Below are 26,082 nucleotides of genomic sequence, written 5' to 3'. Positions count from 1 at the left end.
AAAGCTGAAGATATAAATAACCATCTTAAGACAAATGTTTTTGTGAAACATCTTAAGTGCCTAAAACGTTTGCACAGTACTGTACTGTATGCAATATTGTGGTAGTCTGCTGTACAATTCACCAACTAGCTCTCAGAACCGGCCTAAAAGATGGTTAACTGTGGCATGCAAATTGCATTCAGCATGGATTTTTGCAACATGTTAATGTCATTACAAATGCTAAAAAAATTCAGACAGCATGAAAAAAACAACAACAACAAAAAAACACTACTAGCAAGCATAATTAATTCTTAGTGAACCTAACCCCCACTCAATTTTATGCATAATGTAACAAGCTCAATGTTATGTTTATTCCTCAACTGACTAACTATGATTGTAACCACCTAAAACTGAATTAAAATATATATTTGAAAATAGAATTAAAGGAATGTTCTGCATTTTTTAAAACACACACACACACACACACACACACACACACACACACACACACACAAATCATGATTACTGTAAGGCACTTGCAATTGAAATGAATGGGGCAAGTCTATAAACATTCAAATACACACTGTTTCAAAGGTATAGCCACAAGAAACATTAAATGTTATATACATGTTATACGTCATACATGTTAACATGATTTTAGTAAAATAAAAGAAGGAATTTACCGGCATAATGCTATTTACCAGATTAGTATACCACGTTACATCCATATGACAACGAAGTTGTAATATTGGATATAAGTTTACACGGATAAGGTTAGTAAGCGATTTTAACACTAAAATCAAAATCATGTTAACGTACCTAGGGCCCTATTTTAAGAGTGTTAGCATTAAGCGCTGCGCTATGCCATAAGTCATTAGCGCAAAGTCAGTGGGCATGGCCATGAAGTTTTGGTATTTTCCTGCAAGCATGCGCTAAGTCTAGTCGCAAGTGGGTTTGGTGAAATCGCCTGCGCAAAGCACTAATGGGCTGGATCAATTAGCGTGTGCAATTAGCAAGTGCAATTTAATTCTGAGATTTTTCTCCAGTTATTCCATCGTCTATGTCCTATTATATAGTCCATTCCCTCAAGCACCAGCGATATAAACAAAGACAGCACATTCATAAGAAGTAGGTAGTGTAAATGGACTGTATGCAATGAATTAGAAGAGTTGAAAATTACTTTATTTTGTGTATTAACTGCATCCTCGATGATTGTCGGGCATCTTGTCAGAATTTGGATGTACTGTACGCTCCGTTAAAATACAGAGAATGTAAGTATTATTAATCATTTTCATCTAATGAGACTCAAATCATGGCTAGAATTAACAGTGATTGTATTGGCACACACTTCACTTCTACTGGTCAATTTTGATTTTAAAAAGTTTAATTCATTCATTAAAACAAGAAAAAATAAAACCAATTTCTAAATTGAAATTACACTTCAAACTAAATTAAAATATAATCAAAATAATGAAGAGGTCAAAAAATCATACCGATACCAAACATTTTACTCTCTCCAACTTAAAAATACCACTACAAATTAGATCATAAATACACAATTGTAAATTTAGACATAATAATAATAATAATTGAAAAATAAACCATGACATATAGATAGTTTAACACAAATCTCATACATTTTTGTTTCATATAAGATGGCTAGAACTTATCAGGGACATAATTTCATGTTCCACTATTCTACTTTATTAACACCTGCTGGTGGAATCTCCAAACTGCAAATGCAAGAACAAAATTTAAACTTTACCCTGAGTTAAGCTGTGGTTTTCAGACTTCTTAGCACAATTACCTATTTCTCAGGAAAATAGCAAATTGCGCTTTTCGCCACTTCATTCACATACAATACACCCACAGTTTGCGAACATACACCCACAATAGCGCAAACACTCCCACCCATGGCCACTTGCGCTTTGCACTGGCAAGAAAATTGCTATAAGAATTAGCGCTCTCACGAAAATTGGATAAGCCATTGAGCACGGTTATTGAGTGTAGCGCCGTGCTTTGCGTGCTCACAAAAACAGAGCTCACAAAAATAGAGCCCAATAGAGTGTATTATATTTTAATGTTTATAGACTGGCCCTAATTCTTTTTCATTGTAAATGCCATGTGATGAGTCAAAATACTTTTTTTTTGTTATAATTTTAACAATATGCCACAATTTAACATGTATTGAGCCAGGGACATTCCTTTAAAACGAATTTAAAAAAGGGATAACTATAATAACCTTGGTTGCAGACTTATTTTGGTGTATATATAAGACAAGAAACAAAGCAAAACCCAACCTCCAAACAGAATCTTCAGCAAAAAGCGCACTGCACAAAGCTCTCTCAAGCATCACCAGTGGGATCAGGTGATAAGGGCATATCTGTGCTGTTCTCTTCCCAGGCAGGCTGAGGTGTATTGTGGTTATGACACTGAGAGGATCAAATGAGACCCACTTTCTCCGACAGCTCTGCGTCTTTGGCAGGAGTCGCAGCACTCAGTATACAATTAGGACACAAGAGCTTAACACAGCAAGCTGCACTCAGTGCCCGCTCCCTGATGAGACTTATCCTCAGTCTCACAACTCATCAGAAACCACAGAGCGCGGCACATCTTCCCTGGTACGCCTGTCACATCCCATCAAGCCCGTCTGTAGCTCAGCACCATAGTCATCACAGACCAGCAGAAGAAAAGCATGAACGGACAGTAGTGTGGAATCAAAGGTTTGTGTGGTTAAGGTTATGTTCAGAATGGAATACTATGCATACTGCATACTTTGCAGAATAAACTGTATAATGTGTAATGTGCACTGCTTAAACATAGCCTGTGAAACATTATGTAATATGCAGTGCTACAGATTCAAACAGTAGTATGCTAAGTATCCAATCAGAATTTAGATTCTGAACTGTGTGTTTTATAACTACACATAAAAAAACAGCTTAATAAAATCAAAATAATGCAAACACCAGTCCACTGTAAAATCCGGCACAACATATTCTGTATTTGTTTCATTTTATATTTAGCTCATTTAATTATATCAAGCCCATAAAACTGAAATTTGTGGCCACCTTGAAATCGTTTTCATAGGCCATACAGTCATAATGATACCATGTTTCCCACTTTCCCTGTTCCCCAATAGCCTGTCGAGGGGTTGTTAATGTCCTGTTTAAGCATCATGCTGACAGCGGTGTGAGGCAGGCATGAATAAGTAAGCAATGACTTGTTAAAATGGCAGTGTGTGCTCTCTAGAGTCCGACCCTCCTCTGGGCAATCCACTAATGACCTCTGTCCTACAGGCCCCGCCCCCACGAGCCCCACCCTCTCCTATGCAGAGACCTGATCTTTCGAACTTGCGCGTCACAGCTCCATTCTTTACTGTGTGTGGCCAAATGAACCCATGTGGCCCTTAAACCAATGCCTGAATTAATAAGATCTGATTAGCATGGGGCCTGACACTTGGAATGTCCCTCGGGCATGCTGAGGATAAACCTGGAGTGGACGATATCAGCTCTTTATGGGGGGCTGAATCATGAATCTAACCTAGCAGCTCAAAATCTCCTCCAGTCCGATCAATACTTCTTGCACAAATACAATACTGAATTTGTGTCAGTGTGTGGCGAAGCTGTCCCTATTTAATTAGTTTTGGAGCGCAATATCAACGCACAAATGTATGTATTATCATGCCCAAAAACACTGGGGCTTGTGTCTTTTTAGAGAGAGATACATAGTACCAATACCACAATACACATTTCAAATCTAAAAAAAGTCTAATTTGAAAAATATATGCTTTTTGCATATGTACTTAAACGTTTATTTTGAATTTTATGGCTTTTTAGTCCATAACTAGTAGCTTTGAGGCCACTATATGTTAGTGTACTTCTAAAAGTTGATATATTGTATGTATTTAAAAATGTACAATTACACTCCTTAGGAAAAACTGAATAACACATACTGATGACTTATCTGGTTCTCAGAGGCATATACACATTTTTGTCCAATCAAATGCTTTCTAGAATGAGACTGAAGACAAACAGCCAGATGCTTCACCAAACAATATTGCAAAATAATGACAGCTTTTCCGAACATGCCCATCTTTCATTGGTCTTCCAAACAGTTGCTTCTGCACCACTGATTGAGCCAATGTTGCTCTGTCGGGCTGGTTGGATTGCGCAAATAAGAGCAATGCTTTGATCTGTCACAAAGCCACCGTGTTTACACTTTTTGAGGAAATCAAAGTCTTTATAGTTGTCTGCATATTAAGCAAGTTTTTTGAAAATCGAAAAAATAACACCATTTAAAGATGATTGTGTAATTTCTGCGCCACCAGTGCCACCGAACAGTATTGCAAAAAAAACAACATTGTTTTGAACAGCTTTCCGAATACGCCCCCCCGCCCCCCCCTCCCGCTGTGATCAAACAAAAGGATAGTCCCACCCCCAACTCACGCCATTGATTGTTGTCAATGTTATTGCTTGTGGCTGGATGGGCCACTCAAATCAAACAGAGGAATTTTTAAACCGCCACCGACACAGTATTTGCAGTTTTCAAGAAAATATACAGTATCTACAAATGGCTAACTTATAATTGTTTCTGCATATAAAACTGGGACAAGTGAAATTATTGTAACACTGAAAAAGTTACACACATCAGCTTTAAATTTAAAGACAACTTCCAAATAAGATGCACCATTGAATTCATGGAGGCCTTCAGACAAAAGCAGGATGCTGACATGAGCTGTGGTATGCAGAGATTGTGTTAATAGGACTTTATTTACAGTAACCAGGATACAGAATAAAAGACAATACACTTGCTGGCCCACTCTGGCCTTGCATAATGAAAGACAACGCAGTTTCTGACCAATTAACTCCACCGTAATGAAAGACATGTGGCCATGTTGTGGTGACTTAATGACTTACCAACGTACAGATCGGACTCTCAAAAATGCCATACAGTGGCCCAAAAAACGTATTTGGATGCTTAAAGGGATACTCTCTTTCTTCCCCCTTTGACACTACATGGTGACTGAGGCTAACATTCTGCCTGAGATCTGCTGTTGTGTTCCACAGAAAACAGAAAATCGTACAGGTTTGGAGGTGAGCTTTCCCTTTAAGTGTCAAAAAATGTCCCCACTTTTTGAGGCCACTCTGTTATGAGTTTTGAAAAAACTTAGCCTACACTAAAGATCTTGGATTGTGCACTGTGGTGTCAGTACAATAGAAAAGTAATAGCTAAGCAGGGCACCTCTCGTTCAAGTTTTTTTTTTTTTTTTTTTTTTGCACAGAGACAGTGTGCTTTGAAGTCGTATTATTGTGTTGCGTAGACCCAAATCCCAAATGAGCTCAAAGTGGCACTCAACAATAATGCGATCAAACATTCTAGAGAACTAGACAGCAAATTTCTATTGTTGGACAGGTCCATTTTTATGCAACAATGCCTCGGATTGCTATCAGAGTGCTATAGACAAAAACACAATCACAAAACAGCTTACTTTCGCAGCATCTGATCAATAATGACAGATGAGTGACAAAGCGTTAGACGGCGCACTTTTGTGTGTGATGTCATCTGATTCAGGGCTGATTTATGGTGACTATCTAAGCCAACTGCAGCGCTTGTGGTCAAGTTAATGAAAGCAATCAGTGCGCTCTGTGCTTCTATGATTAAATGAGTGGAGGCAGGCCATGTCTCTATTGTTCTTTTCTATCAATGATGTTTTTTCACTGTTGGACATTTTGAGGGTGGGGGATTTAGAATGAAGCCTGGAACATTCAGTGCTGAGGCACTCACTTTTAGAAGCACTAAAAATTGGACAAAACCTTTTAGAAAAAAGCACACACTGCTCAGAAAAACTCTTCCGAGATGAAATATCCAACACAAAATTCAAAGTAACCTAAAACTCCTCTAAACTGTTATGCCACTTTCTACAGTATACAGTATTTCAGCATGAAAACCTGTGTCTTATTTAGTCACCATCCACAATCCAGTTTAACTAAATGCACCTTTTTATGCAAGTTAGGCTTATACTAGAATGCGGCTTGTTTACAAAACTTAGAGCTATTTACCTAGTGGAATTAATACCGCACCATTAGCAGCCAGAAAATGGAATGTCTCCCTTGTTTGTCAGCAAACAGTATCATTAAGGGGCTGTTCACACTGTAAGTGTTTTTGTTTTAAAGAAAGCTAGCTGGAAAATTCTAAATTTGTCTAGGCCATGTTTAAAAAAATAAAAAAATAAATAAATAAAATAAAAAAACAGCACCGACAGATGCAAAAATGTGTTCCGTGTGAATGGTTCCCAAAAGCCTATGATTAAACAGGAAATTCTACAGCAAAATTCCTATATATAAAATGCATAATCATGCAACACATTTACTTTTTAACGTCAACATGAAGCAGTATTCACAACCCATTTTACTTTCATGATGTGATGGAATCAACTGAAAATTAAAAATACATTTTAAATCTTTATTAGCAATTTTTGCAATAACCTTAATTACAGTAACGCTAACCAGCAATAAACTGCAGCATTAACTGTTGGCAGAATTACCTACAACAGTAGCTTAACCCTGTAAAGCCTGACATATGAAAGAATCATTAAATTATAAAATTTTATTATTAGACTGTAAAAAGTAAAATCGTAAAATTTAAATTTTATTTTATGTATCAAATTTGATACATTAAGCTTTAAAGGTCACAATTCATTTTTGTGTAGGACATTTCTTATTTAAGTTTTTCTTAGCCCATACATGCTACAGTGGGTAAATCTTGGAGTATTATCAGAGGACTCCCTGCGCTTTTCAGAGATACCAAATGTTTGAGAGTTTGGCCATAATAACTTCCTCTCCTTGGTCTATAAATATGGATTGAAATGTTCAATTCAGCACATCAAATACAATATATATATATATATATATATATATATATATATATATATATATATATATATATATATATAAAAAAAACCTTGAGCAGGCTGCAGATATGAAAATACACAGAAATATTCATTCACACGTTAAATATATCTTATAAAAAGTATATGTCAGAATTTTCAAAGCTCAGTGATTTTTTTTTGTTTTTTTTTTTTTTGTGGTGGGCTTGAATGGAATGTAATGATGATTGATAGATACCTCAAAAGCCTGTTGTATCATATTTGATACATGTAAATTCAACATGCTTTTTCAATAAAATAATATACAAAATTTTAACCAAGTTAACCAAGTTGTTTATATTCAACAAATGTTCATTTTAAAATATCAGTAACAATATAATCATAACTGTCACTTTTACTTTATTAAAATAAGCGGTCATAAGAGTCACTTTTCTGCTGCCATTTTAAATGGATCGATATAAACATTGAAACCACTTTTTTTCACAAATAACCACTAGATGGTGCCATAAACATGTGAAACTTACATACCATAAATGTTTGGCTTAACAGCTTGAACAGAGAGTGAAACAGGAGCCGTCAAATATTGCATATCAAATTTGATACACACGGCGTTATAGGGTTAAAACACAGCTGCCTAAAAATCTATTTGGCTATTGGTTAACATTAACCTGCACAGTCTAACTGATGTCAGCAGAAAAGGAAAATTGTTTCAGGAGTGGAGTACATTTTGATGTCAGACTACAAAAACGTTCTTTTTTTCTTCTTTGGAATAAGTACAATAAGACCAGGGACACGGTATTAAGAAAGTAAACTGAGTCAATTTTGATTCATCGAGACTTTTAAGGAAGAAAGAAAACATACAGTTTGATTGTCTTACCTTGGCCTTGCCTGTGCTTTGCAGGATATGAACAAGTGCACAAGCCATCTCCTCTTTGTTCTTCACACTAAGTGCTGGCTCCAGCACCGAGCACATTAACATGTAATTATTAGTAATATACTCTGCAAACTCCTTGTACATCTCCATGGGGAGGATACTCATGCTTTGATATCGAGATTTCATTCGGACCATGGGCCCCGGAGTCTTTCCTTTATTGGGATTCGGCGTGCTCACTGAATACCATTTTTCCACAAACTGTCGCCCAGTGACCGCTGCTATGGGAATATTGACCAGCCCGATGTAATTATTTTTGTCTTTCTTTTTCTTTTTGTCTGTTTCCTTGTAAAGGTGCACGGTGATGCTCTTAACTGAGGGCAGGTTGTTGAACTCAAAGTGTTCACCCCAGAAAACATTGTCCGTTTTGAGTTTGCAGGTAGTCCGTGCATATAACGTGTCATCTAGACAAAGTTCGCAGAAGTATTTTTTCTTTGCTGGCAAGTCCTTGCCCTCAATAATCCAACATTTCAGCATGTTTTCCACCCGACGGGTGTTATCCTGTGGAGAAAAAAACCCAAGGAAGATAGTATTTGGGGTGAATTCAGTAAACAATTTCAGCACTTTTGTGCACAGTATTTGAGGGCAAAAACCTGGATTTTATTCACAAACCACCCGTGGTCTAATTTAACCTAGCAGTAAATGAAATAGCACAGTGTAATATTTAAAATAAGTAATTCTTTTCAGTGCAAATACACAGCCTTTCTATGTAAATTGGGCTTTTTAAAAATACAATGAAATTAATTGTTACTGAGGCTAACATTGTGCCTAACATCTTTTGTGTTCCATGAAAAAAAAAGTCATAAGGGCTTGGAACAACATAAGGGTGAGTAAATGACAGAATTTCCCTTTTAATATACCTTCAAACCTCATCTCATCTAGAATTACCCCGGATTCGAAAGAATCATCCGATTTACCTTGTTTGGATGCACAGCACGTCTCAAATTCTCCATCCATTTGTCTCTCTCGGCAGCCGACCGACATGAGAAGCATTTGCTTCCTGTTGAAGTAGTTACCTGTAATTACAGATTACAATTATCAAATTTGAGGATAAGTGCATTAATGGACGTAGAGAGGACTGTAATGTAGATCACTGTGAGCAGAGATCTACTGTCAATGAATCTACTCAATCTTCTCAATCAATGAAGCGTTTCCCAAGAGTGGACAGCAATTACACTTGGAGAAAGAATTAAACTCCTAAATAGCCCGAACAGACAGTATGCACTTAGATAAAATGCATTTGCAGAATCCCATGCAATATCAGAAAGAGAGATACATGCAGAGACTTTTTATATATATATATATATATATATATATATATATATATATATATATACATATATATTATTTTAAAATATCATAAGAACAGTGCAGCCAATGTACAACCACAATTCCAAAAAGTTGGGACAGTATGGAAATGCTAATAAAAACAAAAAGTGAAAATTGTAAAAATTCAGTTCATCCTGTACTATATTGAAAGCACTACAGCAACACATTATTTGATGTTTACCCTGTGAATTTATTTATTTATTTATGTATTTATTTTTAATAAAAAATAGTGTGCTGTGCTTACAAAGCCACTCTCGTGTGTATCATTAATGCGTCAGATTTGAATGGGTGGAGGGAAAGATTTTCAGTGAATAACAACATTAATGTTATTCTGTTCCTCATGCAAAACTATCGAATGGCTTCAGAAGACTTGGAACATAGTGTACAAGTTGTATGGACCACTTTTATGGTGCTTTTTAAACATTTTTGTATGGAAAAAGTAGCATCAACATTTTACAGAATTTCTCCTTTGTGTTCCACTGAAGAAAGATACTCATAGAGGTTTGGAACAACATGAGGGTGAGTAACTATTCCTTTAAGATGCCTGATTACTGTAGTATAATTCAAGTTTCTTTTGTCTGCGCCCTATGACCTTGCGATTATACAGTTGTGGCCAAAAATATTGGCACCCTTGGTAAATATGAGCAAAGAGGGCTGTGAAAAAAATCTGCATTGTTTATCCTTTTTATCTTTCATTCAAAAAAATCAAAACATCTAAAATAATTAAAACAGAGGAAATATCTCATTATTAAATACATATTTTCCTCCAAAACGCATTGGCCATAATTACTGGCACCCTTTTATTCAATAGTTTTTGCAACCTCCCTTTGCCAAGATAACAGCTCTGATTCTTCTCTTATAATGCCTAATGAGGTTGGAGAACACCTGGCAAGGGATCTGAGACCATTCCTCCATGCAGAATCTCTACAGATCCTTCAAATTCAGAGGTCCACGTTGGTGGACTCTCCTCTTCTGTTCACCCCACACATTTTCTATGGGGTTCAGGTCAGGGGACTGTGATGACCATGGCAGAACCTTGATTTTGTGGTTAGTGAACCATTTTGATTTTGATGTTTGTTTTGGATCATTGTCCTGCTGCAGGGCCCATTGTAAGCTTTTTGGCAGAGGCAGCCAGGTTTAGATTTTTTATCTGTTGGTATTTGATAGAGTCCATGATGCCATGTATCCGAACAAGATGTCCAGGACCTCTTATTTTAATCATAGGCATTGGGTACTTCTTCATCTCTGTGTGCGCCAAACCCATTTCTGGTGTTTGCTGCCAAAAAGCTCTTTTTTTGTTTCATCTGACCATATAACTCGGTCGCATTTGAAGCTCCAGTAGTGTCTGGCAAACTGAAGATGCTTGAGTTTTTTGTTGGATGAGAGCAGAGGCATTTTTTCTTGAAAACTTCCCAAAACACTTGTGGTGATGTAAGTGATGTCTGATATATTTTTTTAGACTTTCTGACCCCAAGACCCAACTAATTTCTGCAATTCTCCAGCTGTGATCCTTGGTGATTCTTTGGCCACTTGAACCATCCTCCTCACTGTGCGTGGAGACAATATAGGCACATGTCTTTTCCCAGGCCAGTTCTTTGGAACTTGTTAATTATTGCCCTGATGGTGGAAATGGGCATTTTCAATGCTTTGGCTATTTTCTTATTGCCACTTCCCATTTTGTGAAGCTCAACAACCTTTTGCCGCACATCAGAACTATATTCTTTAGTCTAACCTACTGTGATTGATAATTAAGGGAATTTGGCCTGTGTGTTACTGAATATTTATACCCCTATGAAACAGGAAGTCATGGCTAAACAATTTCATGTTCCTAGTCACCCAGGTGCACTAAAAAATTTAAAATATGAATGGGAATACACTTCAGATATATTTTACTCATAAGAATTTCTAGGGGTGCCAATAATTGTGGCCAATGTGTTTTGGAGAAAAATATTTATTTAATAATTAGATATTTCCCCTCTTTCAATTGTTTTATTTCAATTAAAGGTTAGATTTTTGTGAATGAAAGGTCAAAAGCATAAACAATACAGATTTTTTTCACAGCCTTCTTTGCTCATAATTACCAAGGGTGCCAATATTTTTGGCCACCACTGTATAACCATCTGGTTGAACTAAACATTCCCTATAGCACACATGGAAATTATGTATTGATATGATCTGTGGGCCCTCAATGATTTAGCCAAAGAATGGCTAGATAGCGCTGCTATTTCTGCAAACTATTTGATCTCGGCTAATGGCCTTAATAAAGTTTTAATGGACCTTTTCTATGTGCTATTTTGAGACTGGTCAGACATTATAACTCCTTCATGCTATTTATACAGAACTGTGACTTTGACAGAGCTTCAGTATCAGCCTCAGACAGGACACCCATGGACTGCCCAGAGTCCGTTCGTTAACCGTCCACTACATACTGCACAAAAAACTGGACAGAACTATTTTATTTGGAAAGCCAATCAGATTTCGAATCTGATAGGATGACTTCACAAAGGATTCTTATTGAGTCATCCTGGAAAAAAGCAATGTTTACAAGCATCAAATCAATTAGCCAAAGGTCTTACACAAGACTAGCAGATCTTCAATAAGCCATCACCGCAAAAAAAAAAAATAAATAAATAAATAAAAAAAAAAAAAATTCATTTAAACAGTGTTTTTGTCTTGTTTTCCATTAAAAATATCTGAACATCCTTAAAACTAAATACATTTACTTTACAAGAAAAAAGGTTCGCCAATTAGGTAAGAAAAATAAACTTACCCCATATTCGCTTACATTTTCTTTCTTTTTTTTTTTATATATAGTGAAGCTTAAGAACTGATTTCTGTTTAGATATTTTTACTGGGAAACAGGACAAAAATACTGTGATGAGGAGGAGGGCGGGGCCGGGCCGTGACTATGCATGCCCGGCCCCCAATCGGGCTAATCAGCCGAGGAGAGGGATAAGTGCAGATGGATGCGATAGTTCGAGAGAGAGAGAGCCATACGCAGCTACCGTGTGTGCGTTTGTGTTTTGTGTCTTTTTAAGTTTAAATTAAATATTACTTTGACTGTTCATCCGGTTCCCGCCTCCTCCTTGCCCATTTCTATACTGTTACATTGGTGCCGAAACCTGGGAAGGAGGAGGGATGTGCTGTCGTGGAGTCCTCGCCACTGCCGTCTGCTCGAAGGAGCAGCTGTGGCCGTCCGCTCGAAGGAGCAGCTGCGGCCGTCCGCCGGGGGATGGAGGGGCTCGCTGCCGGCCGCCTGGAGCAGTGGAGCTGCTGCCAGGGGCGGAGGGGCTCACTACTGGCCACCAGAACGCGGAGAGGCATTCCATCTGCCAGGGGTCGGAGGCGTGCGTAGTCACAGCCCGGCCCCGCCCTTCTCCTCATCACAAATACTAATTAAGAAAATGGTTTTGTGCAGTGTTGAGGCAGTTCAGAGGGCAGTCAACTCACCTCGAAGCAGAAATCCTGTCCCAGGATGCTGCTGTGCACAGGTTTGATGAGCACTTCCTCCTCCATACTGAGATCTAGAGCTTCTACTGCACTGCTGGGGCTGAGCAACGACTCGTGAGACCGTGACTCCTTCAGCCTCGGCATCAGATGGGATCTACTGGAGAGAAACAGGAAGAGCAGACATTCATCAGGGCTACGCTTCCTACAAGTGCCCATTAGACTCAAACAGGTTTTTTTTAGTTCATAGACACTGGTGTTTAAAGTGCGGTCACTGGAACACTTCATCAGTGTTGAAGATCTCTGAAGTGTTACAGTGATCACAGCATGAGGTACCGGTACCTCACTGTCTGACTACTGAGTGCTTCTGCGTTAGTGTCGATACATTTCAGACACTGCAAAATATAATTTTCTTGAGCAGTATTTCAAATCCCTTTATTGTCACTCAACCATATACACAGGTGCAACAGTGAGTGAAAGTTTTGGGGTTGGAGCTTGCAGTGTAGCAGCCATACTCAGTGCCATTTTTCACATATCCCAGCTAAGCTGGGGTCAGAGCACAGTGTCAGCAATGATATGGTAGTATGTTGGCAGTGCTGGGGCTTGAACCCCCAACCTTCTGGTCAGTAACCCAGAGCCTTTACTGCTGAGCCACCACTGCCCCTAATTTGTTATGATTTCCAGTAAAATATATGAACATCCTTAAAATATGATACATTTATGAAAGAAGCTAAATTTTATAAGATAATAAAGCTCTGTTTCAAAACCTATAGTGCGGCCAATGTAGTCAGCATTTTAAGGCATCATAGGAAAACTCCTGATGTAAAGGCTGTTCCAAAAGATAGGCAGCTTAATCCCTGCCTTCTAAGGCCACGTCCACACTACACAGTTTTCGATTGAAAACCTCTCATCCACACTGAAAAGAAACTTTTGAGACTTTTGAAAACACTCTCTAGTTCATCATTATTTGGAAAACGATCATGTTAGGAAATGTAAATCGGAAAACGTGTTAGTGTAGACATGCCCTAAGATGCATCACATGCATCCTTCATGGAGAAGGCAATCCCATTATGTTTTATGACAGATTTAGTGTAAAAATAAATCCAAGATGCCAGTCAAAAGGAGAGAAACTTCAAATTATTAATAAAATGTATTCAAAATGAATAGATTCAATAGAAAGTATTGATACAATAATGTAAAAAAAAAAAGAAAAAAAAAGAAAAACTGACTATTTTATTAATTCAAGCATTAGACTTATTCTCTATTAAAGAATACTTTTATTTCAAAACATGTTCTCTAAGAACAAGTCATTCTTAAAGGGATACTGTAGTTCACTCAAAAAGGAAAATGTTCTCTTAATTTACTCACCATGATGCCATCCCAGATGTGTATGACTTTCTTTCTTCTGTTGAACACAAAGATTTTTAGAAGAATATCTCAGCTCTGTAGGTCCATACAATGCAAGTAAATGGTGATCAGAACTTTGTAGCTCCAAAAATTACATAAATGTAAACATAAAAGTAATCCATAAAAGTAATCCATAAGACCCGAGTGTTTAAATCCATATGTTCAGAAGCGATATAATAGGTGTGGGTGAGAAAAAGAACAATGTGTATGTCCTTTTTTACTCAGAAAGTTAAACTAAACAGGCACCACATGTGACTTTCAGATGTGAAAGTGAAAGTGGAGATTTGGGGTAAAAAAGGACATAAATATTGATCTGTTTCTCACCCACACCTATCATATCGCTTCTGAAGATATGGATTTAAATACTGGAGTCTTATGGATTTTCCTCTTATGGAGGTCCATTTAAGCCCTTTGTCTGGGCAGTCCGGACACGGAAACGCAAAAGGAAAAGGGGAAACCGGGTTTTGGACCATTGCTACTCTCCCTTCCGGGATGGCTACAAATCCCTCCCCCACCCACCATTTGGCAAATCGGACCACTCTTCCATTCTGCTTCTGCCCGCTTACAGGCAGAAATTGAAACAGGAGGCACCCGCCCTCAGAACGATCCAGTGCTGGTCGGACCAATCAGACTCTACGCTACAGGACTGTTTTGATCACACGGACTGGGAGATGTTCCGGTCCGCCTCTGATGACGACATCGAGCTTTACGCTGATAGCGTAATGTGTTTCATCAAAAAGTGCGTGGAGGACATGGTTCCGACCAGAACAGTACGGATCTATCCGAACCAGAAACCTTGGGTAAATAATGATGTTCGCGCGGCACTTAATGTGCGGACCTCCGCTTTTAATTCCGGGAACGCGGAGGAGCATAAACAAGCCAGTTATGCACTCCGAAAAACTATCAGAACAGCAAAACGCCAGTACAGGAGCAAGATTGAAGGACAGTTTAACACCACCAACTCTAGAAGCATGTGGCAGGGAATTAACATCATCACAGACTTTAAAGGGAATAAAAACTCTGCCATGAACACCGCTGCCTCTCTCCTGGATGAGCTAAATACTTTTTATGCTCGTTTTGAGGGAAATAACACCACCCTCGCGGAGAGAGCTCTCGCGGCCGAAGCTACAGAGGTTAGTTCACTCTTCGTCTCTGTAGCGGATGTAACCCAATCCTTCCGACGGGTGAATATCCGCAAAGCCGCGGGCCCAGACGGCATTCCATGTCATCAGAGTGTGCGCGAACCAGCTGGCTGGTGTTTTTACAGACATTTTCAACCTTTCCCTCTCTTTGTCTGTAGTCCCCACACGCTTTAAAACATCCACCATTGTGCCTGTTCCAAAGCAATCAAAAATAACTTGTTTAAATGACTGGCGTCCTGTTGCTCTGACCCCCATCATCAGCAAATGCTTTACATCTGCTCTGTGCTGCCTCTCTCTCTTGACCCATTGCAGTTTGCTTACCGTAACAACCGCTCCACTGATGATGCCATTGCATCTACAATACACACTGCTCTTTCTCACCTGGAAAAAAGAACACTTATGTGAGAATGCTGTTTGTAGACTACAGCTCAGCATTCAACACCATAGTGCCCTCCAAGCTAGATGAGAAACTCCGGGCTCTGGGCTTAAACAGCTCAGCTGTGCAGCTGGATCCTGGACTTCCTGTCAAGCAGACGCCAGGTGGTTAGAATAGGCAGCGACATCTCCTCATCACTAACCCTCAACACTGGAGCCCCACAGGGCTGTGTTCTCAGCCCACTACTGTATTCCTTGTACACACATGACTGTGTGGCAACACATAGCTCCAATGCCATCATTAAGTTTGCTGATGACACGACGGTGGTAGGTCTGATCACTGACAATGATGAAACAGCCTACAGAGAGGAGGTGCACACTCTGACACACTGGTGTCAGGAGCACAACCTCTCCCTCAACGTCAGTAAGACAAAGGAGCTTGTGGTGGACTTCAGAAGAAAAGACAGAGAACACAGTCCCATCACCATCAATGGAGCACCAGTGGAGAGAGTCAGCAGCTTCAAGTTCCTGGGTGTCCACATCACTGAGGAACTCACATGGTCCATCCACACTGAAGTCGTTGTGAAGAAGGCTCATCAGCGCCTCTTCTTCCTGAGACGGCTGAGGAAGTTTGGAATGAATCGCCACATCCTCACATTCTACACCTGCACTGTAGAGAGCATCCTGACTGGCTGCATCTCCGCCTGGTACGGCAATAGCACAGCCCACAACCGCAAAGCACTGCAAAGGGTGGTGTGAACTGCCAGACACATCATCGGAGGTGAGCTTCCCTCCCTCCAGGAAATATATACCAGGCGGTGTGTGAAAAGAGCTCGGAGGATCATCAGAGACTCCAGCCACCCGAGCCATGGGCTGTTCTCACTGCTACCATCAGGCAGGCGGTATCGCAACATCAGGACCCGCACCAGCCGATTCCATGACAGCTTCTTCCCCCAAGCAATCAGACTTTTGAACTCTTGATCTCTCATGATCAATATACATCAGCACTGCACTTTATTACTCTTATATCTCACACCGGACTGTCATAAACTATATTATTATTATATTATATTCTCTCTTAACAATTTACTATCAACCGACAGCCTGAATGTCAATACAGTACAATACAACCTACTGTACATTCTATATATACTACTATATATACTTTTTATATATTTTTTAGTTTTATTGAATAATGTGTATCTATATAGTGCGTATTGTATACTATACAGTGTATGTTATTATTTGTATATTGTTGTGTGTAATTATGTGTATATCAGACATTTAAATTGTGCTGTGTTAATTTGATGTTATTGTAAATTGGTATATGTCTCATCACTGTCACGACTGCTATGTTGATCGGAACTGCACCCAAGAATTTCACACACCATTGCACTTGTGTATATGGCTGTGTGACAATAAAGTGATTTGATTTGATTTGATATGTTTCCTTTATGTGATTTTTGGAGCTACAAAGGTCTGATCACCATTCACTTGCATTGTAAGGACATACAGAGCTGAGATATTCTTCTAAAAATCTTTGTTTGTGTTCTGCAGAAGAAAGTAAGTCATACACATCTGGGATGGCATGAGGGTGAGTAAATGATGAGAGAATTTTTGGGTGAACTGTCCATTTAAGCAATTTTGTTTCAGTATGTTATTCTGGAGAACAAGACAAAAATACTGGTTAAGAAAATGAATTCTTTGCAGCACAAAAACCAAAGCTTTCAGGTACCATCATCACTTATGATATTTCATCATATCAGTTGAAAATGATGGTGGCCTGGGAAATATGCTGGGGCCACAAGACATTTTCAGAAGTTGTGATGAACCAACAAAAGCAGTGTTACTTAATTGGAAGTGAGGTGCATCTCACATAACAAGTGGAAAATAGTAAGCCCTCCAGGCGGTCGACCATCAAGACTCTCTGATAGGACTGCTAGAATGAAAGGGCATGTTGTTAAGATGACTATCACTGTCACAAAAGTGATAAAGTTATGATTTGTTATGATTAAAAATGATTAAGGTAAACACACAAAACAAAATGTAAAAGGGTGTATCTGTCTCTTTTCTTGTTTATATCTCAACTGATTCTCAACTGAGTTTTTTTTTTTTTTTTTGCAATCTCACATCTGAGATTAGACTTTTAGAAGAGATCTCTACAATGCCTCAAATTGTGCTCAGATACTAATAGTACAAGATAATAATGTCTGTGACTGAACATCTGAGAAAATTATCTAAAATTTTTCATTAAATTCTTCCGCAACCTCTTAGCGATAACAATTTCATCTGTGCTTATCTGACACATATTCTAGACTGGTACTGTGCAAAAATGGTCAGCTGTATTATTGCATAAAACAAGATTCTTGCTTGCACATTAAAATCAATCTGTAGAGTAAACATGGAAATTAAGCACCCTGCTGCGAGACATAGGTAAAGTGATTTACACTGACTTGTTCATCTCGATCCATGAATTAAAGATGTCTGCCTCTGTGCTCTTGGGAACAGGCTTTTTAAATCCTGAGAGGTGGAAGGCTTTATCTGTTACTGCAACTACTTTGTGCTCTGCATCACTGAAGTTATAACCACCACAAACTTACACTGCAAATTAATGTACAGTTTAACCTAAAGACAAGAGGAAAATGCAACCGAATTGAATTGCTCTGTACAAGACATTGAGATAATAGGCAATAAATTGAAATAGTCTCATAACCTAAAATAGCAGAATGGCAGGTCAAATTATGGGTTTTGAAATTGTACGGAGCCCCATAAGTGACCTTTGCGGGGGGTGCAAGATGTTTGCGTGTGCACGGGAACATGAGAACACGTTCGCGTGCTCACACTTTACAATTGCCGGTGTATTTTTAGCTGTTAATGTCATTGTTACAGCGGATGGGAATTACAGTGGTGGAAAAGGTGAATTGCTATATTTATGTGTACATAAAAAAGGCTTGTACATTTTATCCAACAGTACAGCTAGGAAAGTTCAATTTATAATGAAGATTAAGACTTCACTTCAATTTTAATTAATTCTGTATATTTGCCATTTTTTAAACAATGTACTGTAATGCAGCAAACACAAGGTAAGATCTGAGTAACCATGTTTGTTAAAATTGCCAGATGATGCCAGCAGTAAACTGTGTCACTGACTAATAAAATGACCCCATTTTGATGTAAATCCATGTTTTCACATTGCATTTGACAATTATTAAACAGCTTACATCCAGGGAAACACTGTATCTGTATATTGTATACATGTATTGTATATACAGGTTTTAAATTGTGTTTTGTTGTTTGTTACATGCTGTAAATTTATCGTCTCATTTTGGTTTAATGCAGGGGTTTCCAAATGGTGCCCAGCTTTGTTCAAAAGTTCAAGAGTTTGGAATCCTCCAGATTTTAAAATACAGAATTTCTCTATCAATTCATGCACACCCATGCACTCGCGTTCTCCGTGAGATGGTGCTGACGCAAAAGGAAATAAGATATTCATTCACCGGAAATTGTAACACGTGAACTCGAGAACGTTCCTCGTGCTCACGCATAAATCTCTGGACCTTTTTCCCACAAAGGTCACTTAAGGGGCTCCATAAAATTGTCTGATCATATAGACTGCTCATAGAATTGCCTTGTCTAATAGCTTACAACAAATTTAATACTTCAACACTAGTAAATCGTAACAATAAATGTATCTATTAACCTTTTTTAAAAAATGTATTGTTTGAATTTGGTGATAACATTTACATGGTTTACAAGCTGAAAATAAAAATAACATAAAACACAAAACTTTTCACATTTCTACGTAAACAAACCATTATGACTTCTGACTCAGTATGATAGAATGTGTCACGTTTGAAACATCCCAGTAAATTCATTAAACATCTTACCTTTTAGGATTTAAGAACACTGTGAGTTTATCCTAACTTTAAGATGTTATTTACGACGATTTTTAAATGCTTCTTAAGTTTTTTCTTAAGAACAATCTTGAGACAATAGATAAGAACTTTCTTAAGAAGTTTTTTGGGAATACAAAATATTCTTAACTTTTTTTAAGAAGAAATGGTAGTTAAGGGGAGCCTGGGTAACTCAGCGAGTAATGACGCTGACTACCACCCCTGGAGTCGCGAGTTCGAATCCCAGGGCGTGCTGAGTGACTCCAGCCAGGTCTCCTAAGCAACCAAATTGGCCTGGTTGCTAGGGAGGGTACAGTCACCTGGGGTAACCTCCTCGTGGTCACTATAATGTGGTTCTTGTTCTCGGTGGGGCACGTGGTGAGTTGTGCGTGGATGCTGCGGAGAATAGCGTGAAGCCTCCACATGCGCTATGTCTCCGCGGTAACACGCTCAACAAGCCATGTGATAAGATGTGCGGATTGACGATCTCAGAGGCAGAGGCAACTGAGATTCGTCCTCCACCACCCGGATTGAGGCGAGTCACTACGCCACCACGAGGACTTAGAGCGCATTGGGAATTGGCCATTCCAAATTGGGGAGAAAATGGAAGAAAAAATCAATACAAAAAAATAAAAAATAAATAAATGGTAGTTAAGAAGAATTTTCTTCTTAAGAACATTTCGTGAATCTGGTCCCAGGCCTATTTAGCTATCTCACTCCTTGACATTCAAAATTCAGCTACAGTAACAGTCAGAATGTGGAGTACCTATTAGATCAACAAAAAACACAAAAGATATATGCACTTTTACTGCCCAAAAGCCTCAGCAGATCTTCACAGCATCTGTCAAGGACAATAAAACTGCTCTCAGCCAAATCTAGCAGGAAGTCGACCATATTACCCTCCTGATGCCCTGCGTACCATTCATTCTTTTCTGACATATAATAGATAAAGTCAATTCAGTGCTCCTTGGTGTGTTCAAAAGATTGACAGATGACACACTGCTGATATTAAAACTCATACAGCGTCCCTCCAGTGACTCAGCCAGTGGTGTCAACGAATACCCTAATGTCCCGAGGTAAAACATATATTCACCTCAAACATTGCCAAAAATGACAAGGAAACTTATTTTATGAATTTGGGTAGCTGACATATAACATGTCCATGCACTTTATTATTATCATCATCATCAAGATTTATATTAAAGTGTATATGAGTGTATATTTCAATTGCTGTGACTGGTCACCAATTTTTTTCAAATTTGTAATCACATTTTTTCCTTCACTAGTTCATTTAAAAATTGTCCTGCGGCATGACAAATAAATATTTAAATGCAGAAATACTGCATGCAGTTTCCCATAATAATTATAAAAGAATTAGCAAAATGCTATTTAAATAAGTAAGTCACACTGCAGGACATGTTAAGTGTCCAAAAGTATTTAACTAACCATTTGGAGAATGACTGATAACACCCCAGGGCTGTAGACCATAATTGGTGGCATTTATCCAGTTAAATGGAAGACATTTCTACAGAACTTTTATAAGACTTTTTAAATTGAGTATAATAAATTAAATAATTATTTTACATTTTATGTTAAATGTTTGGCCTTTTCACCATTTTATTTAGTGACTAGATGACAGGAATTGAGCGGGAGAAAGGAAGGAAAGGGATTGTGAAATGCTGCAAGTCGGATACAAACTTGCATCTCCTGCATGAGCACCACAGCATAATGTATCATCTCACTAACCGCTAAGTCACAAGTCTGACTAAAAAGGTGCAATTTGTATCCACATCTTCTTTCTGAAACAATAAAAACTGAAATACACCCATGAGCAGAGAAAAAAACAGGGTTAATGTATTCACACCACTAAATAATGCAAAGATCAGGCAGAAAGTTGCATGGATACACAGTCATTTTATAGAGGCACACTTGGGCTCATCTGATCAGAGCGGGCTGCTGATGACTCAGGGGAAATAGCTCATGGGGCTGTGATTTGCATGGGTCGACACATAAAGCAATTGTTTCACTACATCAAATACAGTATAGCACCCTCCTTTTCGTATCAGTTCAAATTACAAAATAAATTTTAAGTGCCAAACATTCCTGAGCACTTATTTGATGAAAATGGGGACATATGTATACTGTATGTGTGGAAATGTTTAGTGATATGCAGATTTGCAGTGAAGTGGTAATATGCCTTATGTGTTTATGTAGATTATTTTTCTTTTTTAATTTTCAGATTTTCCCAGATTTTAATGTAGTCTCAAAATTTTACAGCCCACTGTTTTTCACATGCCTGTATTCTCATTGGTCAAGTTTTAATTTCTTAGTAAAGTATGATAAAAAAATAAATAAAAAATACGTAAAAAATAAATAAATAAATAATTGATAGCATAGTCAGACGAACAAAGCTCCATTCCTGATGGCTATTTGAAAATATGCTAAAGAATTAGGCATGGAACGCAGAAACAATAAACTCTTATGCAGGTTATTTGAAAACAGCCATATACTTTCCAGCTAATCTATTAATCCCACCTAACTCTGTGCCAATAAAGAGGTTTGCACGTTTCACTGGAACCACAGTCATCAAGATTAGAAAAACAGGAAGAAACAACATTTCCCAGACTTACTTTTTACTATTCTGATTCAGCATGATCCCACTGCACAACAAAACAAGTCCAGAGGCTGCAAACTCTGTAAGCCAGTGCAGTGATTATCCTTGATTTTCCTGCGAGATATGTGACGGCCAGGCTTGGAAATTGTTTTACTGTACTAGCGTACTGCTGAAAACATTTAGGGCAAGGGAGTGCCCCAGTCTCCAAGCACCCTAGGGAACAATCTGCTGCATCTTGAACACACCCAAATCCATTTTCAAGGATTTCTATTTAAAAATGCTGTGCTCGCTTTCAGAGGAGGGATTTACGTACCACTGCTGTCTCAGGTTTCAGCTCTGGTTGGGTTTGCATGGCTTTAACCTTTAATTAGTATCAGAGAACATTGCATGAAGAATATATTTTATATGATTGTGCAAAACCAGTACAGAAATGATAATTTTCTTGTTAACTACATTATTACGCATAAGAAAGTAATTTCTCTGTCACTAACACCACAAAATGAAACTTAAAATATAATGACTGTTTTCCAAATGGTTTCCAGACCACTCCCCCCAACTGCAATTGGTCGGACAACAGCATGGTCATTTTTGCTGTGTCGGGCTGCTCAAACAAACATAGCAATGTTTTAATAGTGCTACAGAACTTATAGTTATCTCTGCATATTATGCTGGGATGGGAGAAAGAATTTTAACATATAAAAGTAAATGACACTTCAGCTGTAGAGGTTATAAAACCATAAAAAATAAGCAATTGCAAGTCTGTATCATAACTCTAAAAAACTCTCAAGTAAACAATGATGACACACAATAAAATGGCATTCACTAAAATAGCACTTCTACATTACAGCTAGTTCATTTAAAGTATGTATTCATGAGCCAATAATAAGAGAGTAAGGTTAGACAGCAGCATACTGTGGACTCCGCAGACCTCGCGTGCTGTAATTAAATTCATGTTTTGGAGTACTGCCTGCAGTCTGGTCTTAGTTTGTGTCCTATATCTGTGGCTGACTGTGTATGGTTTTCTCCACCTCCAACAGTTCCCACACTCCCCGACAGGAAGCAGCCCTCCTCCCTCGAGATCTCTGCTCTAAATAGGAAATGACTGCCAAGGAAAGTAGCCATACAAGCAAGATTTTTAAGAGAATGGCAATGGTAGAGGGAGGCAAGCAACGAACTTGGCATATGGCACATTTTAATAGAAAATCATAAATTGTTGTGCAGTGCAGCTGGAATAAACAACTACATTGCTGTTTTACAAGTTATTATATAGGGGCAACACCAATTCATAAGATACACAAGTGTGTAATTTCCCACTAGCGTCATTAAAAAAACAGAAAAAACAATTAAAACAGATTCCAGAAAACTCCGCCTGTCTTCCATTGGATGTATAAACAGATAGTCCCACCCTAAACTTACACCATCGGTCAAGGCAATGTTGTGGTGTCCGACTGTGTGAGAAACAGATCAATATTTAAGTCTAGTTTTACTATAAATCTCCACTTACACTTTCACTTCCACATTCTTCTTCTTTTGTTTTTCAGCAAATTGTGTTCTTCAAGCATATCGCCACCTAATGGTCAGGGCTGGTCAAAGGCGATTTATAGCAAAAAAAGACTTAACTATTGGTGTGTTTCTCAACCACACCTATCATATCACTTCTGAAGACATGGATATGACCACCGGAGTCTTATAGATTACTTTTATGCTGTCTTTATGTGCTTTTTGGAGCTTCAAAGTTGGCCACCATTCACTTGCATTGTATGGGCCTTCAGAGCTGTGATATTCTTTTAAAATCTTCATTTGTGTTTTGCAGAAAAAAGAAAGTCATACACATCTGGTATGGCATGTGGGTGAGTAAATGATGAGAGCGAATACATTTTCATTTTTGGGTGAACTAATCCTTTAATGACAATGAACTCAAAATTGGAGTTTTGTAGGGCTGGGAATTGATACAAATTTCCCGATTCAGTTCAATTCCGATTCACAAGCTCTCGGTTCGATTCCGATTTGATTCAATATCAATTCATATGGGTATATTTAAGTTATAATGTCCCTTTTGCTTACATATAAAATAAATTATCTCCCAGTTAATGCTGTTAATTATACAGGGGACCTTTTAACTAGGTACATTAGGAAAATAATAATTTTACTAATTATGTTTTATTACTTTTTCATCATTTTGGTCACATTTTGGCTTTTTAAAAATGAACAAAAATTTTTTTCAATCAATAAATAAGATATTATATTTCATATATTATTTTTGTTACATATTTATTGTTAAATTGCATAATTTGTACTATTTACAAGCATTTACATTGATTTGTTGAACACGTGCTAGACCTGGTACTGTCTCAATAACAAAAAACGGCATTTCTGTTAACAGCGCCTTTAAATGAGCGCATGTTAACTAGACTGGACTTGAATGGCTTTACCTCATCTGTGCGATATATGATTAGAATCAAATGTTTTTTTTTAGTTGTTTTTGATCAACAACTGACTGAAACAGAACAGAAAGGGTATTAAAAGATATCGTATTCAATGACAAATGGGTTACATGGATCTTGTCTTGAATACACATTACACAGAACAACTTTTACTCTCGACACACTGTGAAAGGATCTCGCTGCTGAACATTTCACCACTGTACTACACAATTAATGGTGTGAAATGTAAACATTTACCAGTCAGTTGCCAAATATATTCACTTTAGTCGCATAGTGCGAAATTTGGTTGCAAATGCGAGTGATTTCCTCGATCTTGGGATTTAAGAATCGATATTGAGATCGTTCAAATGAAGATTAATAGGAAAAACAATATTTTTACCCACCCCCAGAGTTTCGTCTAATACACTTTAAAAAAAAAATTGGTACAAAAAAAAAATGCTTCATATGGTAACACATTAACTTATATTATTTAAATGCCAAATAGTTCAAAAATATTATTTTACATGACTTAATCAAGCTGACTACAATAGGTTACAACAGCAAAATTTGTTTTTAATGGTCAGGTTATGTAGAAATAGCTCATTGAGATAATAAATGCACAGTTTCACTTTTAACAGTGTAGTTTTGAAACCATTTATATGGATTTCTGTATTCCTATGTATTCAAAAAATCTGACCAAATGAACTTGCTTTTAAAATGTACAGTCGTTCTCTTATGAGAAAACGACTCAAAAATATTGATGACTCATGTTACACTACACATATTTTTGTCCAATCAAATTCTCTCTAGAATCAAAATGAAAATTTGATTTCCCCCTAAATATACAACATGTAACTGACAAGAGAGTAGCAAATCATGGTTCACAGCTGTGATGTAAGGTAACTAAAGCCTACTGGCTTTTTAAAAAAAGGAGGATGATCCCTTCAATTTGTCCCACTCAAACTTCACGTTTTAATAGGAAATATGTCAAAAAATTACAAAAAAGCTTATCAAGCTATTTCATTTAAAAAAAAAAATTAAAAAAAAAATGTGAGCTAGATCTGTCAGCCAGGATACACTATTGGCTCATTTAAAATATGTCACTAAACCTCTCATTTTAATGAGAAAAACATTTGGAAGCTTGAGGAGCAATGTTATTATTCAGCATCCCATCAGACCCTGGTATAGTGCTCAATACCTCATTTCAACAGCGGTGTTATTTCACAGAGAATTTTTATGTAATCTCACTAGTATCTACACCAGTACCTTAAAATCTACAAGCCTTTTTTCCAAGAGGCTTATTCAGTGTGATTTGTATTTATTTATTTGGAGAAAGAGTTTCTGAAATAAACAAAGAGGTATTGTTTCCTCCCATGAAAAATGCAACTCACATGTAATAATGTTAATGTAATAATGTAAATGAATGCTTGTATACCTCTCTGACCAGTAATCACATTATACAACATCACGAGCTGTTGACATAACCCATGCCTTGACTAGTGGCCCAACAAGTGACTTGGTGACTTCTTTAAAGCAGTTATATCAACCATTTCTGAGCATTAAAACAGTTACAATTATGTTATTTTGTTTATTTATTTTCTGTTCTAGCCAATACTTCAGCATCAGTTTGATGGTAGTACTCAAATAACAAGTAAA

General features: G+C 37.7%; 1 protein-coding gene across 5 annotated transcripts in view; it reads right to left on the bottom strand.

Moving 5' to 3' along the window:
- The window catches only part of LOC127423946 (disabled homolog 2-interacting protein-like), a 130,746-nt gene that overhangs the window by 35,893 nt on the left and 68,771 nt on the right, over positions 1-26,082 (bottom strand). For 2 of the 5 annotated variants that reach the window (XM_051668658.1, XM_051668662.1), the window contains 3 exons: positions 12,576-12,732; positions 8,714-8,812; positions 7,743-8,297 (listed from right to left, as the gene is read on the bottom strand). In XM_051668658.1, the coding sequence (XP_051524618.1) occupies positions 7,743-8,297; positions 8,714-8,812; positions 12,576-12,732 (811 nt within the window). Of the gene's footprint in view, positions 1-7,742; positions 8,298-8,713; positions 8,813-12,575; positions 12,733-22,019; positions 22,156-26,082 lie in introns of those variants that run through there. The other 3 variants (XM_051668659.1, XM_051668661.1, XM_051668660.1) reach the window with 2 other exon arrangements.

Source organism: Myxocyprinus asiaticus, chromosome 33 (assembly GCF_019703515.2).
Source record: "Myxocyprinus asiaticus isolate MX2 ecotype Aquarium Trade chromosome 33, UBuf_Myxa_2, whole genome shotgun sequence".
In the NCBI taxonomy this organism is placed as follows: Eukaryota; Metazoa; Chordata; class Actinopteri; order Cypriniformes; family Catostomidae; genus Myxocyprinus; species Myxocyprinus asiaticus.
This window is presented reverse-complemented; position numbering and strand designations above follow the sequence as displayed.